This window comes from Centrocercus urophasianus, unplaced genomic scaffold, assembly GCF_019232065.1.
Source record: "Centrocercus urophasianus isolate 14NV4802_14NV808 unplaced genomic scaffold, USGS_Curo_1.0 seq_41, whole genome shotgun sequence".
Lineage (NCBI taxonomy): Eukaryota > Metazoa > Chordata > Aves > Galliformes > Phasianidae > Centrocercus > Centrocercus urophasianus.
Window position 1 is genome coordinate 4,771,303 of NW_024884989.1, and position 12,361 is coordinate 4,783,663.

Sequence of the window (12,361 nt, forward strand, 5' to 3'; positions counted from 1 at the left end):
CCAACCATGAGCTGGGGTGGGGGAGAAGACAGCAGGTGGAAGAAGCCCTCGCAGGCTCCTCCGTGGGCCGCGTGCTGAAGGGCCGAAGGCCCCATGCAGCCGCGGGACGGCGCTCCCCGCTCTGCTCCCGGCCCCGTCCGCGCGCGGTCCCCGTCAGCGGCGCTGCGGTTTCCGGACGGGACGGCGCGCGGCGGCACCGCGGGAGCGGCCGGAGGGAGATGGCGGTTGCACCGTCCGGCCGCCGCGCTGCCCTGCCCGGGCCGAGCCTGCGGGCTTCAGGCGGCGGCTGCGGGCCCCGCGGCGGGGTGTGGCGGGAGGGAGATGCCGAAGCTGCGTGGAGAGGCGTTCTGGAGGGAGACGCTGCGCGGCGCCCACTACGTGGTGGCTCCTATGGTGGACCAAAGCGAGCTGGCCTGGAGGCTGCTGAGCCGCCGGCACGGCGCCCAGCTCTGCTACACGCCGATGCTGCACGCCCAGGTCTTCCTGAGGGACGCCAACTACCGCCGCGAGAACCTGTACGGCGAGGCCTGTGCCGAGGACCGCCCGCTCATCGTGCAGGTGGGGAGCGAGCGTTCGTGGGGACCGACAGCGGGACGGCCGCGGGAACGGCTTCAGACGGAGAGAGGGGAGATGCGGGTGAGATGTGAGGGAAGATTCTTTGCTCGGAGGGCGGTGAGGCTCTGCGTGGAGCTGCGGTGCCCCTGTCCTGGAGGTACCCGAAGTCGTGGATGGGCCCTGGGCAGCCCGAGCTGTGGGCGCGCAGCCCTCGGTAGGGCTGGAGCTCGATGACCTTTAAGGTCCCCTCCGACCCGAGCCGTTCTGCTGGTGGCATTCGGGCCCCTCGCCCTGCAGCCCCGGCTTCTGCCCCGCCCTGTTCCGTGGGGAGGAGCGCTGGGTTCTGTCTGAAACCACGAGCTCAGGGCTTGGCTATAGTAAAAAGGACAGAAAAGCAAACGCAAGGAAGAAGGACGTGCTTCATAGCTTTCTGTATTGAATTGCAGAATCATAGAATGGCTTGGGTTGGAAGGGACCTCAAGGATCATCAAACTCCAACCCCCCACCACAGACAGAGCTGCCAGCCTCCACGTTTAATACCAGGCTGCCCAGGGCCCCATCCAACCTGGCCTTGAACACCTCCAGAGATGGACGGGGCACCCACAGCCTCTCTGGGCAGCTGTTCCAGCACCTCACCACTTTCATAGGAAAGAACTTCTCCCTGACATCCAGCCTCAGTCTTCCCTCTCTCAACTTCAAACCATTTCCCCTTGTCCTGCAGTTATCTACCCTTCCAAAGAGTTGACTCCCCTCCTGTTTGCAGGCTCCCCTTAGGTACTGAAGGCTGCAATGAGGTCACCCCGCAGCCTTCTGTTCTCCAGGTTGAACAAGCCCAGCTCCCTCAGCCTGTCTTTATAGAGGAGGTGTTCCAGCCTCCTGATCATCTTTTTAGCTCTTATCAGGACCCTCTCCAACATTTCCCTGTCTTTCTTGTACTGGGGGCCCCAGACATGGACGCAGTACTCCAGCTGGGGCCTTAATTCTGCTTCTTGAGTACTATGCTACATTCAGGTCCCAAAGAAAGAGGGGTCTGTGGGGCTGCAGCACAGCACAGGGAAGGATGGGCAGCTCAAGCCAGGTAGTTCTCACATACAGAGCAGCAGAATGGATGAGGAGGACTCTTTGCTGCAGAAGGGGATCATCTCCCCAGGCTGTGAAAGCCTGAATGATGTTGGCACTGAGCTGCACCGGGTGGAGGTGAGGGAAAGGCTGTACCCCAGGGAGCATGGAGCAGCTCTCAGGGCAGCAGGCACAGCCCCCCGTGCCACAGATCTGCCATGAAACAGCTTCGGGTTAACCTAATTCATAGAATCACAGAATGGTCTGGGTTGAAAAGGATTTCAACCCCCCTGCTTTGTGCAGACCAGGCTGCCCAGAGCCACATCCAGCCTGTTCTGAATAAATTGTTGTGTAGCATCAATAAAGCTGGAATTTTCTCAGCACTGCCTGGATGTGCTCCTGTGATAACACTGTTTGCTCCACAGCGGATCTGAGGGGCTGCCCCCTTTTACCATATGTGAAAAACTCCGCTAATATTTCTTTGCCTCTTCAGTGCTCATCTTTTTTCATTTTTTTTGTTAGGAGGTTGGGGGTCTTCAGCTGATCAGCGTCACGGATCTGTTGGTTTTGAATCATTTTAGTTGAGAAATGGCCGTGGTTGTTTGGAACTGTGCCTGTTTTGTGTAGCAGTGGGTTGCTTTGACAGCATGTCGTGATCTGTTGACAGTATGTGGGGAAAAAAAAACCTGCTGCCTGCTTATTCTGCTTGTCTGATTCTGCTCGTCTTTGTCTCCTTCCCAGTTCTGTGCCAATGATCCTGAGGTGTTTGTCCAAGCGGCGCTGTTGGCTCAGGATTATTGTGATGCCATAGACCTGAATTTGGGTTGCCCCCAGATGATTGCAAAGAGAGGTATGTGCAAATTTGAACCCTGGATAAATAAAGATGTGGCGTGTATTGAATGTGTGCTTTGGCAGTGGGGCGTTAAGATGACAGAATTAAGACTTGGGGGTGGCATCAGTAATGTTGTAATCAGACTTAATTACACCCACTGTAACAGATACAGCTTTGTAGTACCTCAAGCAAAATTAGGGATGCTAATAATTCCTATTTCTCTCATGAGCAATAGCTCTTGTGTCTAGAATGTCCAAAAAAGTCTTTTTTTTTTTTGCAAGAGCTTGGTTTATTTATTTATCTTTCCCAATTTCAGTTGATCAGAGAGCTTACATTCACAAAACTACACTTACAAGTACCAGTGTGCAGGCACTCAGCATGCCCTGTTTCCTTAATGCTTGCACAGAATGAATTAACAGTGGCATATAGAGGATGAAACCTGCTGAACCCTTAATGGTGTTGCAAACGTAGCTGTGTTTCAAACACCAGGACCTGTGTTGGAAAACTTGGGATGCTGAGGATAGATTTGTTCTGCTTCTGTCAGTGAGCATCTGGATCTTTGTGTACAAATGTAGTTGTGTGGCAGCCCCTTTCTCTTCTGCACAGTCAATCTGGTGCTGTTTTGTTATAGGTCACTATGGAGCATTTCTACAAGAGGAATGGGATCTTCTTCAGAGAATGAGTAAGTGTTTGGAGGGGCTTGCTTTGAGAGGGAATGGGTTGAACTCAGCAGTAAGAGGAGGCAGAGGGAGGAAGGGGTGCAGTGCTGTCTGAGCAGGGCTGTGAGGTTTGGTGCTTTTGTTAGCATCCCTTTATTCCAGCTGCACGGTGTGGTACTTCGTGATATCCCACTCACAGCTCATCTTACATCTGCTGAAGGACCTCAGAAACCTCTCACCTGAAGCGAGTCACTGAAGTTCCAGTCTGGTGATGGCTTGGTGGCTCCTCAGCTGCTAAAAGCAGAACATCCAGCACGTTACCAGGGAGAGCATTTCTGTCTGGAGCCTCCGTTGCCCTTTGCTTTGTGAATCTTCTCTTTCTGCCCACTCCTTACCAAGCTATGCCTCTCTTCTCCAACTGTGTGTAATATGCCCTCAGTGGTATTCGTAGCAGTTGTGATCAGTATTATATATATTTGTTTCTTTTAGGGAACACATTGGGAACTACTTTCTTGTTAAGGAAGGTTTTGTTCTTTGTGTAGAGCCAGGAATGTTCTTCTCCTTGTTTCAAATCCAGTGCCTGAACTGCAGAGTTACAGAATGTTACTTCTGTGGTGTTCAGCAAAAGACACTGCAGAGTACTTAGACAGACAGTGCTTCTGCCCAGCTTGTCATGTGGCCATTGGGGCACTTCTCTTAGGAGTGGGAGCTGTAAGCCAGCAGAGCCTTGAGGTGAGAACAGCACACAGCCCATTTGGTTTGGAAGAGTTACCTGGTGAAGCTATTCTATACAAGATGGGCAAAGCTTCTGCCTCTTCTTGCTTCTCCACACAGTGCTGTTTTCTGCTTGGACCTCTATACACCTCACTTGCTTCTTCATTAGAACTTCTGTTTTCTCTTAATCCATATCCTAGGTGACTTTCTGCCCTGTGCATCAAACCTCTGGAATAGAACAGGATTCCAGGTGTGTCCTAGCACTGGGCATCGTTGGAAGGAGCCCAACTCTCTTCATTTCATCCTCCTTCCTTCATATGTTTAGGGATTGATGAGATCCTGCTGAGCCTCCCTTACCCAGGCTGCACAGCCACAGGGCTCAGCTTCTCCTTGCAGAAGAGGCACTGCAGTCCCTGGATTTAGTGGCACTTAGTGGCCCTGTGCTGCACTCCTTCCAGTCTATCTGTATCTGTTATCCTGGAGGGGCAGAACTGAGTGCAGTGCTCCAGGTGTGGCCTCACCAATGCTGAGCAGAGAAGCAGGATAACCTCCCTGGGCATGCTGGCAATGCTTTGCCTAAAGCAACCAAAAATAAGTACTGTTAGCCTTCAGAGCAGCAAGAGCATGTGGAGCCCACCAGAATTCGTGGGTCCTTTCCTACAGAGCTGCTGTGCAGCCACGTGGCCCCAGTCTGGTCACTAAGGCTCTGCTTGATGTGAGCAACACTCTGCTTGTCATGATTGTTTGGGTAATAATTTGGAAACAAAGCAGAGGAAATGTGAACAAGTACTGTTGTTGGCAGAGCAGCAGGAATGCAGTGTGCTGTGACAGTAGTAAACGTGTGCCACCGGTTAAGATGTGATGGGACAAGCCCTTGGAAGTGAACATTAAACGTGGTGGGAGAGGGAGTTGTCACATTCTGAGCACGCTGTGCCTCCTTGTTAACACACACATTTTGTGTATTTTCTACTACCTGTTGTTGGTGAACCTCTGTGGTAAGGATTGCAGAGGACATTGCTGATGGTTTAATCTGTGAGAACTGCGTGATGTGATTTTGGGAGGGGGGCTTTTTCCATATCACACACAGTGTCTGATCTTCCCACAGCGTCGTGCAGCCCTCTTACTGCCTTCTCCATCTCTCCTAGTTCTGCTGGCCAACGAGAAGCTCTCTGTTCCCATCACGTGCAAAATCCGTGTTTTCCCCGAGATTGACAAGACAGTGAAATACGCACAGATGCTGGAGAAGGCTGGCTGCCAGGTGAGGAAGCTGCTGCTCCCTGCCCTTGGGTGTGGGGCACATCTCTGTGTGCAGCATCTCACGATCTCGGTGTGCTGTGGAGATGGATGGGCTGCGTTGTTTTACGGGCAGGAAGAATTTGTAGGTGGCGGATTGGGTTGTTGCTGTGATAGGAAACGTGATTTCAGGGTCTCTCTTGGAATCACTGCACAGTGTGGCATCTTTCCTCGTGGGTGAGAGTCTCCATCTGACACAGAGCTGAAGGAGGCAGCGTGAATGCGTGAGATCCACAGGGTACCAAAAAGCAAACAAAATATGTATGGCCACCGCCAATTAAAAAGTAGGCTGATTGTCCAGGATCCAAGTTAAATTTGAGGAGACAGTTTGTGGTCAGAGCCAGTGCTCCCAGTACTTGGACCTTCTGCTGAGGGGCAGGGCAGATCAATCTATTATCGATAGGAGCCAATGCAGTGGGAAATCTGTAGGTTTTCCCTAGATCTGCTCCATGGCATGACAAGATCCTGAAGTCAAACAACACCCAGGACTGTGTCAGAGCACCCAGTGATACCTTTCTGCTATACCAGCATCCTTGCACTTTTTAAAAAGCCCTGGGATCTCAGTAGTGTCCATGAAGTGTGTTGGATTCAGGACAGTCTTTTGTCAGTGGATTTGTTGCAGTGGTTCATACGCTTCAGAAGTAAACAGGACTTTGTGTTCCAGCTGCTGACAGTCCATGGCCGTACGAAAGAGCAGAAGGGGCCCCTTGCTGGCGTGGCATCCTGGGAGCACATTCAAGCTGTCAGGTTAGTGAGCAGTACCCATTTTAGCAGCTGGTAAACTTTAATCTCTGCACGGGGTGGCACTGAAGCATCTGTGTGTGACAGGAGTAGAAGTTCTGGATTAACTTCAGCCTTTCCTAATTCTCAATGTTGTACGTCTGGTTTATTCACTGATGCAGAAAAGCTGTGAGCATTCCTGTGTTTGCAAATGGAAACATCCAGTGTCTCAGTGATGTGGAAGAATGTATCCGTAAGACAGGAGTGCACGGGGTCATGAGTGCAGGTAAAGAGCTTTTACTGTTAATAGATGAGGCCACAAACTGTTTCTTACTCTCCATATGCATTTATATAAAGCTTGCATTGGGTTGATGTGTGCTGAACTTTGATGGGAAGCTGTGTGGCCTTTCTCTCCCCATTGGGCTGTTTGTCCCCAGGATCAGGACTTGCAGTACCATTCAGTGGATGGCTCATGTCTAATTACTTGGCAAAAACTCTCCTGTGACCCTGGAATATTCTCGTGGCATCTATTAATTAGTGAAATAGCTTCTGAATGGCTCTTGGTGCAGTTATGTCCCACTGATGACACGTTCCTGCAGATGATTCGTGTTGAGTTGGACAAGAAAGAATTGGCTGTACTGGCTACAAGAGTCAGGATAGACATCAGAAAAAGCTTCCAGCACTCACACATCTAAAGCAGTGGAACATTGCAGAATCTTATTTTTAAGAAAGCACTGGGTAACAAAGGTTTGTCACACCAGTTGAGCGTGGCTTAGTAAGAAGCAGTACCTGCATAGTTGAGCCAAACAAAGAAGACTGTAAACTTAACATGAGACACTCATTGGCTAAATATCTAACCATTGGCATTGATTTCTTTTTCTTTTTTTTTTTTTTTTTTCCTTCTTTTTTATTTTTTTACTTTCTGTGTAAAGATTTTAATTAGATATGAGCTACTGAACCCAATCAAGAATTATGTATAAAGTATTGTGAGGTCAGGCCAGCATTTCTGGAGACTCCATTCTTCTTTGTGAATATCTGTGACTGGCTGGTACAAGCTGGTCAAACTGCAGAGCCTGGATTTTGTTGTCTGTTTCAATTCTGAAATGAAAGTGTGTTTCTTTTCGTTTCCTAGAAGGGAATCTTCACAACCCAGCTTTATTTGAGGGACGAAACCCACTGGTGTGGGAGATGGCTGAGGAGTATCTGGAGATAGTGCAGAAGTACCCCTGTCCGTTGTCTTATGTCAGGGCTCATCTCTTCAAGCTCTGGCATCACACGTGAGTATTTCCAGGACACTCTGGGTGTTTTCTGGGCTCATTTTCTTAGCAATGTCTGACTTTCCTACACAAGAATTTGTTTGATGGGAGTTGTAAGGTTTTCTTTCCTGAACCTTCCTGGAGAGAATGTGGGCTGAAGCCTTCAGCCTTCAGTGCAGGAAAACAGGGTTTGGGGAATGAAGGAGTTACTAGGAGGTAAATCAGGGTGTGAGATCAGAGCACACTGGCTGGGATGTGGCAATGGTCTCTGTGCATTCATGCACTTCATGGCAAACATGAGCTGCCTGCCTCCTCGTTCACTTTGCAGCAATCTGTCTTGCATTTATCATGGAGTAAGAGCACATTCATGAGCAGTTCCTGAGCAGTAGCTGATGTGTGGCCTGCTCATGTTCACTCATCTCAGAGTACCACGTTTACATGCCCAAATTCACAAGCATTTACCTGAAAGAGGAACAGATGCCTAGAGTTAAAAGAAAGAAGGTGAACTCCTACCTCAGGCAAGCGCAGTGAGAAAACTCCATGGAAGGCTTTTATAAAGATATTTTAGATGATCTCCTTGTAATGAATAATGAATACACATGACTTGGTGTTTGGGTTTTGCCTCAGGCTTCAAGTTTACCAGCAGCTGCGTGAAGAATTAGCAAAAGTGAAGACTCTAGAGGGAATTGTGGATGTCAACAGGGAACTGAAACTGCGCTGCCAGGTACCCCGGTGGGCCCTGCTCCCCCAACCAGCCCTGTGTGCACATGGTGGGGATGCACCACATGTGTCAGTGTGGTTCCTATCTGTTAGGCACCTCCCTGGAATTTTGTAGCTTAGCAACTGTGAGAAGCCCAAACGGCTTCGCATCAGTAAAAGCTGATTTAGGAGTTAGAAATCTGCTTCATTTCTGTGTTCTTAGAGGTGTTTCGTTGTTTGGTTTTTGTTTTGCTTGACTGTATTTAAGTGTCCATTAGTTCAGATCACACTCAGTGGTTTCCTGGAGCTTTAAGTACTATGTAGAAATATTTCCTGAGAACTGCAGGAAAGCTGACTGTAACCCTGTGCTGCAGGAAGAAATAGCAAATCAGAAGGAAGGAGAGAAGCCAAAAGAGGGGTTGCCTTTTTTCCACTGGATCTGCCAGCCATACATCAGGCCAGGGTGAGTTACCTACATTAAATGCAGCCAGCTGCTTTTCCTGCCCTTACTGTCACTGCAGAGTAACTCAGTCCTGGTTTTGGAGCCTATGTGCATTTGAAAACAAATGAAAACTCCAGGTTATTTTTCTTGTGGGTTTTTTTGTTCCTGTTTTCCTGGTTATTGTTTTGTTCATGGGGATGTTGCTTTCTGTAGGTATCGTCTCCTTCAGATTCTCCCTTCAGAAAGTAAAAAACAAGAATTCCACTTTCTGAACCTGATGTACCTTCACATCTAAAGCAATATCATCTCCATGTAATTTAGCTATGATAGAAATCTTTGCAGTTTTCTATAGGCTGACAGTGCCCAGGGAGCACCTTTTTCTTCCCTTCAGCCAACTTAGGCTGATATTCACCATTTCAGGCCGAAGGAGAGATGCAAGGAGAATGGAACCAAGGGGATTGAAAAAGGTGTGCGGGGGAAACGTTGTCTGGAAGAGGAAGAAGATGGAAATTCTGAGCTTCTGTCAAAGAATAAGCAAAAAAAGAAGTTAAGAAATCCAAATAAAAGCTTTGACCCATCTTTAAAACGTAAGTTCCATCTGTTGGCGTTGCTGCTGCATCAGCTGCCACTTCTTTCTTGGTCTTTTATGTAGATGTAGAAATTTCTTTAAAATAGGGTGGATTGTTGGGCAGTTTGGTAGTAGGCAGCACGATTCAATTTGTGTTCATTTGGAAAGGAACCTCATCTCCAAAGAAGGTCAGTAGTCCACAGTAAGCAGCTATTGAAAGCTCAGAATGCTTTACAAACAAAGCAGCCTCAGTTACTGGTATTTGAAGTTGAAATTTCAGATGTGTTCCAAGCAGATTTCCACCTCTTTTGTACTGGAATTGAAAATATTTCTTTTCATATGTGCATCTAACTTAAACACACTGAAAAACTCAGTGTATCTTTGCCTGCTCTGCACTGTTCATTGTGGTACTGTATTTTAATTAGGAAAAGAGCCCCTCCTCTGACTAAAGCAGCACTGTGCTTTGTCGGGCACTGAATTTTTAAATGCACTCTTTCCATATGAAACACCATTGCTGAAGTCAGTTCTCTGTCTTTTCCAGCTAAATATGCAAAGTGTGATCAATGTGGAAACCCCAAGGTAAGTCAGTGTCCAGTAAAGCATTTTCATGATATCCAGCAGTACGTGCATGCTAAGCTCTGGGGGTGGTGATAAGGGGTGTTCTGTTCTGGAGCACTGTTATGAACAGCATTCAGCTGGGACTCAGTTCTGAGCTGCTGCAACAGAAAGATTTCTTGCTGGGTTCATTAATGGGAAAACACTGAGCTTTTGGGTGGTCTGGTTCTGGTCACTGTTTCATTGCTGGACCAGTTAACAGCGTGGGCCTTCAAGCAGGATTGTTCAAAATGGGACTTGTTCTCACGTTCGTGTTGGATTCGCATCATTGTAATGTTGCAGGCAGCTCTTGAAGTGTTTAGAATGGGCCTATGGTTTTTCTTCTAGATTCTGTGTTCCAAAGCTGTGTTGTATAGGGGCTAGCAAGGAGCAGGAAGAACAAAGCAAAGCAAAACCCAGACATGAAGGTGTTTTTCATCAGGGTGGGGGAAATCACTGAAAGCTCATGGAGGTGTGAGCATCAGAGCCACCCAGCCAAGCTGTAGAACAGGCAGATTGAACTGCTGCTCTCTGCTGGAGAAAGGTCTGGCTTTATATTAAAATGGATCCTTAGGTATATTTGAAGCTGCAAAAAGGGAAGAACTGGATGTGGTCAGATTGATTGATTGATTTGAGGCATAGTTACCAATTACAAGCATCTGCCAAGCACCTTGTTTCATGTGGTACTTCCATAGAGAAATAACAGCAAGCTTAGCTGTAACAAACATCATAACTCGTGTTCCAAAGTGCTCACAGCATTTCCTGTGTGTGGTGTCTGACCCAGGCTGCCCATGGACCGGTGCTGGTGCCGAATTGGACTGAAGTTGTGGGTTGGTTGTGGGTTTGTGGGGTTGTTTTCTCTGTGCACAGCTGATAGCTGTCCTCCCCACTCTGCATGACATCAGCTCTGTCAGCTTCATTAGAGTGAGGCTTTTTCCAAAGGTCTGAATGCGCAGAGCTGGATTGTTGCTGCTAATTATACTCACATATGTGTGCATGTTTATTTTTGGTAATGCTATAAAATTCTTTACACCCCCACCAGGGCAATAAATGTGTGTTTAACATGTGCCGAGGCTGCTGCAAGAAAAGAGCATTCAAAGAGACAGCAGACTGTCCAGGTAAGCAGGGCTGTTTGTGTTCTGTCCTTAGAGGTCACTGGGCAGCTGCCTTATCTCACATCGTGGGTTGCATCTGTTAAAATCTGCACCTAGTGCACATGCAGGATTATTTCTTTTTATTCCAAGGCTTTGGGATGGGTTCTTTGCAGACCCATTTGTTCTAGCTACAAGGAACGATCTGCTCCATTTTCCAATGTGTTCTCCTCCTTTCAGTTTCTTTGTTCTTTGCTTTTAATTTTTTTCCCCATCATTCTTGCTTCTTTAGGTCATGGATTACTGTTTAAGACCAAATATGAAAAATCCCTTCTGTGGCAGAGCAGTCAAAGAACAAGCCCAGAGCTCAGTCAGAAAGGAGATGTGGATGGGGAGGAGGCTGCTGTACTGAAGGAGGCCGATGGCAGCGCAGCATGAAGCTTTGGAAGTGAATCAGGAGCTTCTGCCAGGCCTTTGCTTCCCTGGGCCAAAGAACCTGCCATCTCCAGAGCAGCATTGGCTGTGGGAACCTGTTCCACAGGTTGATTTTAAGTCCTGGCCAAGTGTTATTTAAGGAAAAAACTGCTTACTCAGGGAATTCTCCTGCATTTGAAATAAAAAGAATGCAACTGATTTTCTCCTGCTGTGTTTCAAAGACTGCAAATGTGCTGCATTGAGGTGAGTGGGTCAGGCAGCCTCTGTCTGCTGCCATCCCAGTTGGCGTCATGATGTTTATTAAGCCTTTGGGTCCTGTTTTTCATACTGGGGAATAAATTTCATATAGTAGAATGGCCTTTTGGAGTGTTAAAAACAGCAATATTAATGACTGCTTCACTAATAGAAAATGACACATCCCTGAGTTTCAGGAGGCCATGTTTTCAATGCAGTAATGAACCAGCTGCTTCCAAAATGTGACTGGGAAGCTGTAAGCAGCTGCTGTAAGAGTGCAGGGTAACAAAGAGGGGGTGCATATGATGTGGTAAAAGCTCAACAGCTGATGTAAAACAGGTCATGCAGCATCAACTGGTGTTTTGAGCACAGCAAAGGAGGCGAGGAAGGAGACACACTTCCTTTCCTTGACACTCTATTAGGCTGACATTTCATTTGTTTTAGAATCCTAATTATGGAGATTCTTCCTTTGTCTGTCAGAATGTTAGACATTCCCTTTTAGTGAGGGTGAGGCAGCAAGAAAATGAATGGGAAACTCAGCACACAAAATTCGAGGGCTACAAACCACTACAGGTCTGATAATAGGGAAGACCCAACTTCACCCTGCACCCCTGAAGAGGTGGTGAAGATTTCTTTCTTTTATTACAGCACCTTTAGGAACCAAGAACTGACTGCATGCCCTGGGGACTTAGAACCCATTCTTAACTTTAAAAGCAAAACAAAAACTGCTGAAGTCCAGCTGTGTCTGTGCACACATGCATTACACCCCCCCCCTATCCCCCCTCCCTTTACCTTCTGCTGTGGCAGGACAGAACTCAGCATCGGTTCGTATTTCTTAACACACATTGCAAACTTACAGTTATGAGTTCATTCATGGACTTGAACAATAAGCTGAAAGAAAACCAAAACCCTGCCTGGCTGCTGGTATTAGCCAGGAACTGCACACCTATTTATCAAGGCTGTAATTCAAAGAAAGCTTACCAGCTTGCTAAGCAGAGGTCCTCATAACAAATTTCCTATTTGGGGTTCAGATTTTCCACGCCATTTCTTTGGGCTTCTTCCATTCTGTGTAACTTTGTCTCTGAACATCAATCTGTGTGTGGCAATCTTCTGTTGAGCTGCTGCTATTCATTCTCACTGTTAGGCCTTTAGAGGGATCACAGGGGGTAAAATCTTGTATCTGCTTGGAAGCTGGGATTAAATGCTGCCT

General features: G+C 47.6%; 1 protein-coding gene across 1 annotated transcript; it reads left to right on the plus strand.

Moving 5' to 3' along the window:
- The first annotated feature begins 293 nt into the window (after positions 1–293).
- Positions 294–11,115, plus strand: DUS1L (dihydrouridine synthase 1 like). The gene is made up of 13 exons (XM_042833256.1): positions 294–558; positions 2,356–2,464; positions 3,078–3,128; positions 4,965–5,077; positions 5,777–5,859; positions 6,015–6,118; positions 6,965–7,109; positions 7,716–7,812; positions 8,162–8,250; positions 8,650–8,816; positions 9,339–9,376; positions 10,434–10,509; positions 10,775–11,115. The coding sequence occupies exons 1-13, from the start codon at positions 322–324 to the stop codon at positions 10,918–10,920; spliced, it is 1,455 nt and encodes a 484-aa protein (XP_042689190.1). The 5' UTR covers positions 294–321; the 3' UTR covers positions 10,921–11,115.
- The last annotated feature ends 1,246 nt before the right edge of the window (positions 11,116–12,361 follow it).

Bases quoted from the DNA above. Each gene is read 5' to 3' on its own strand.
- DUS1L (XM_042833256.1), top strand. From the start codon at position 322: ATGCCGAAGCTGCGTGGAGAGGCGTTCTGGAGGGAGACGCTGCGCGGC. The intron at 2,465-3,077 runs GTATGTGCAAAT...GTTTTGTTATAG, and splicing joins CCAGATGATTGCAAAGAGAG to GTCACTATGGAGCATTTCTA. The intron at 10,510-10,774 runs GTAAGCAGGGCT...TTGCTTCTTTAG, and splicing joins AGAGACAGCAGACTGTCCAG to GTCATGGATTACTGTTTAAG.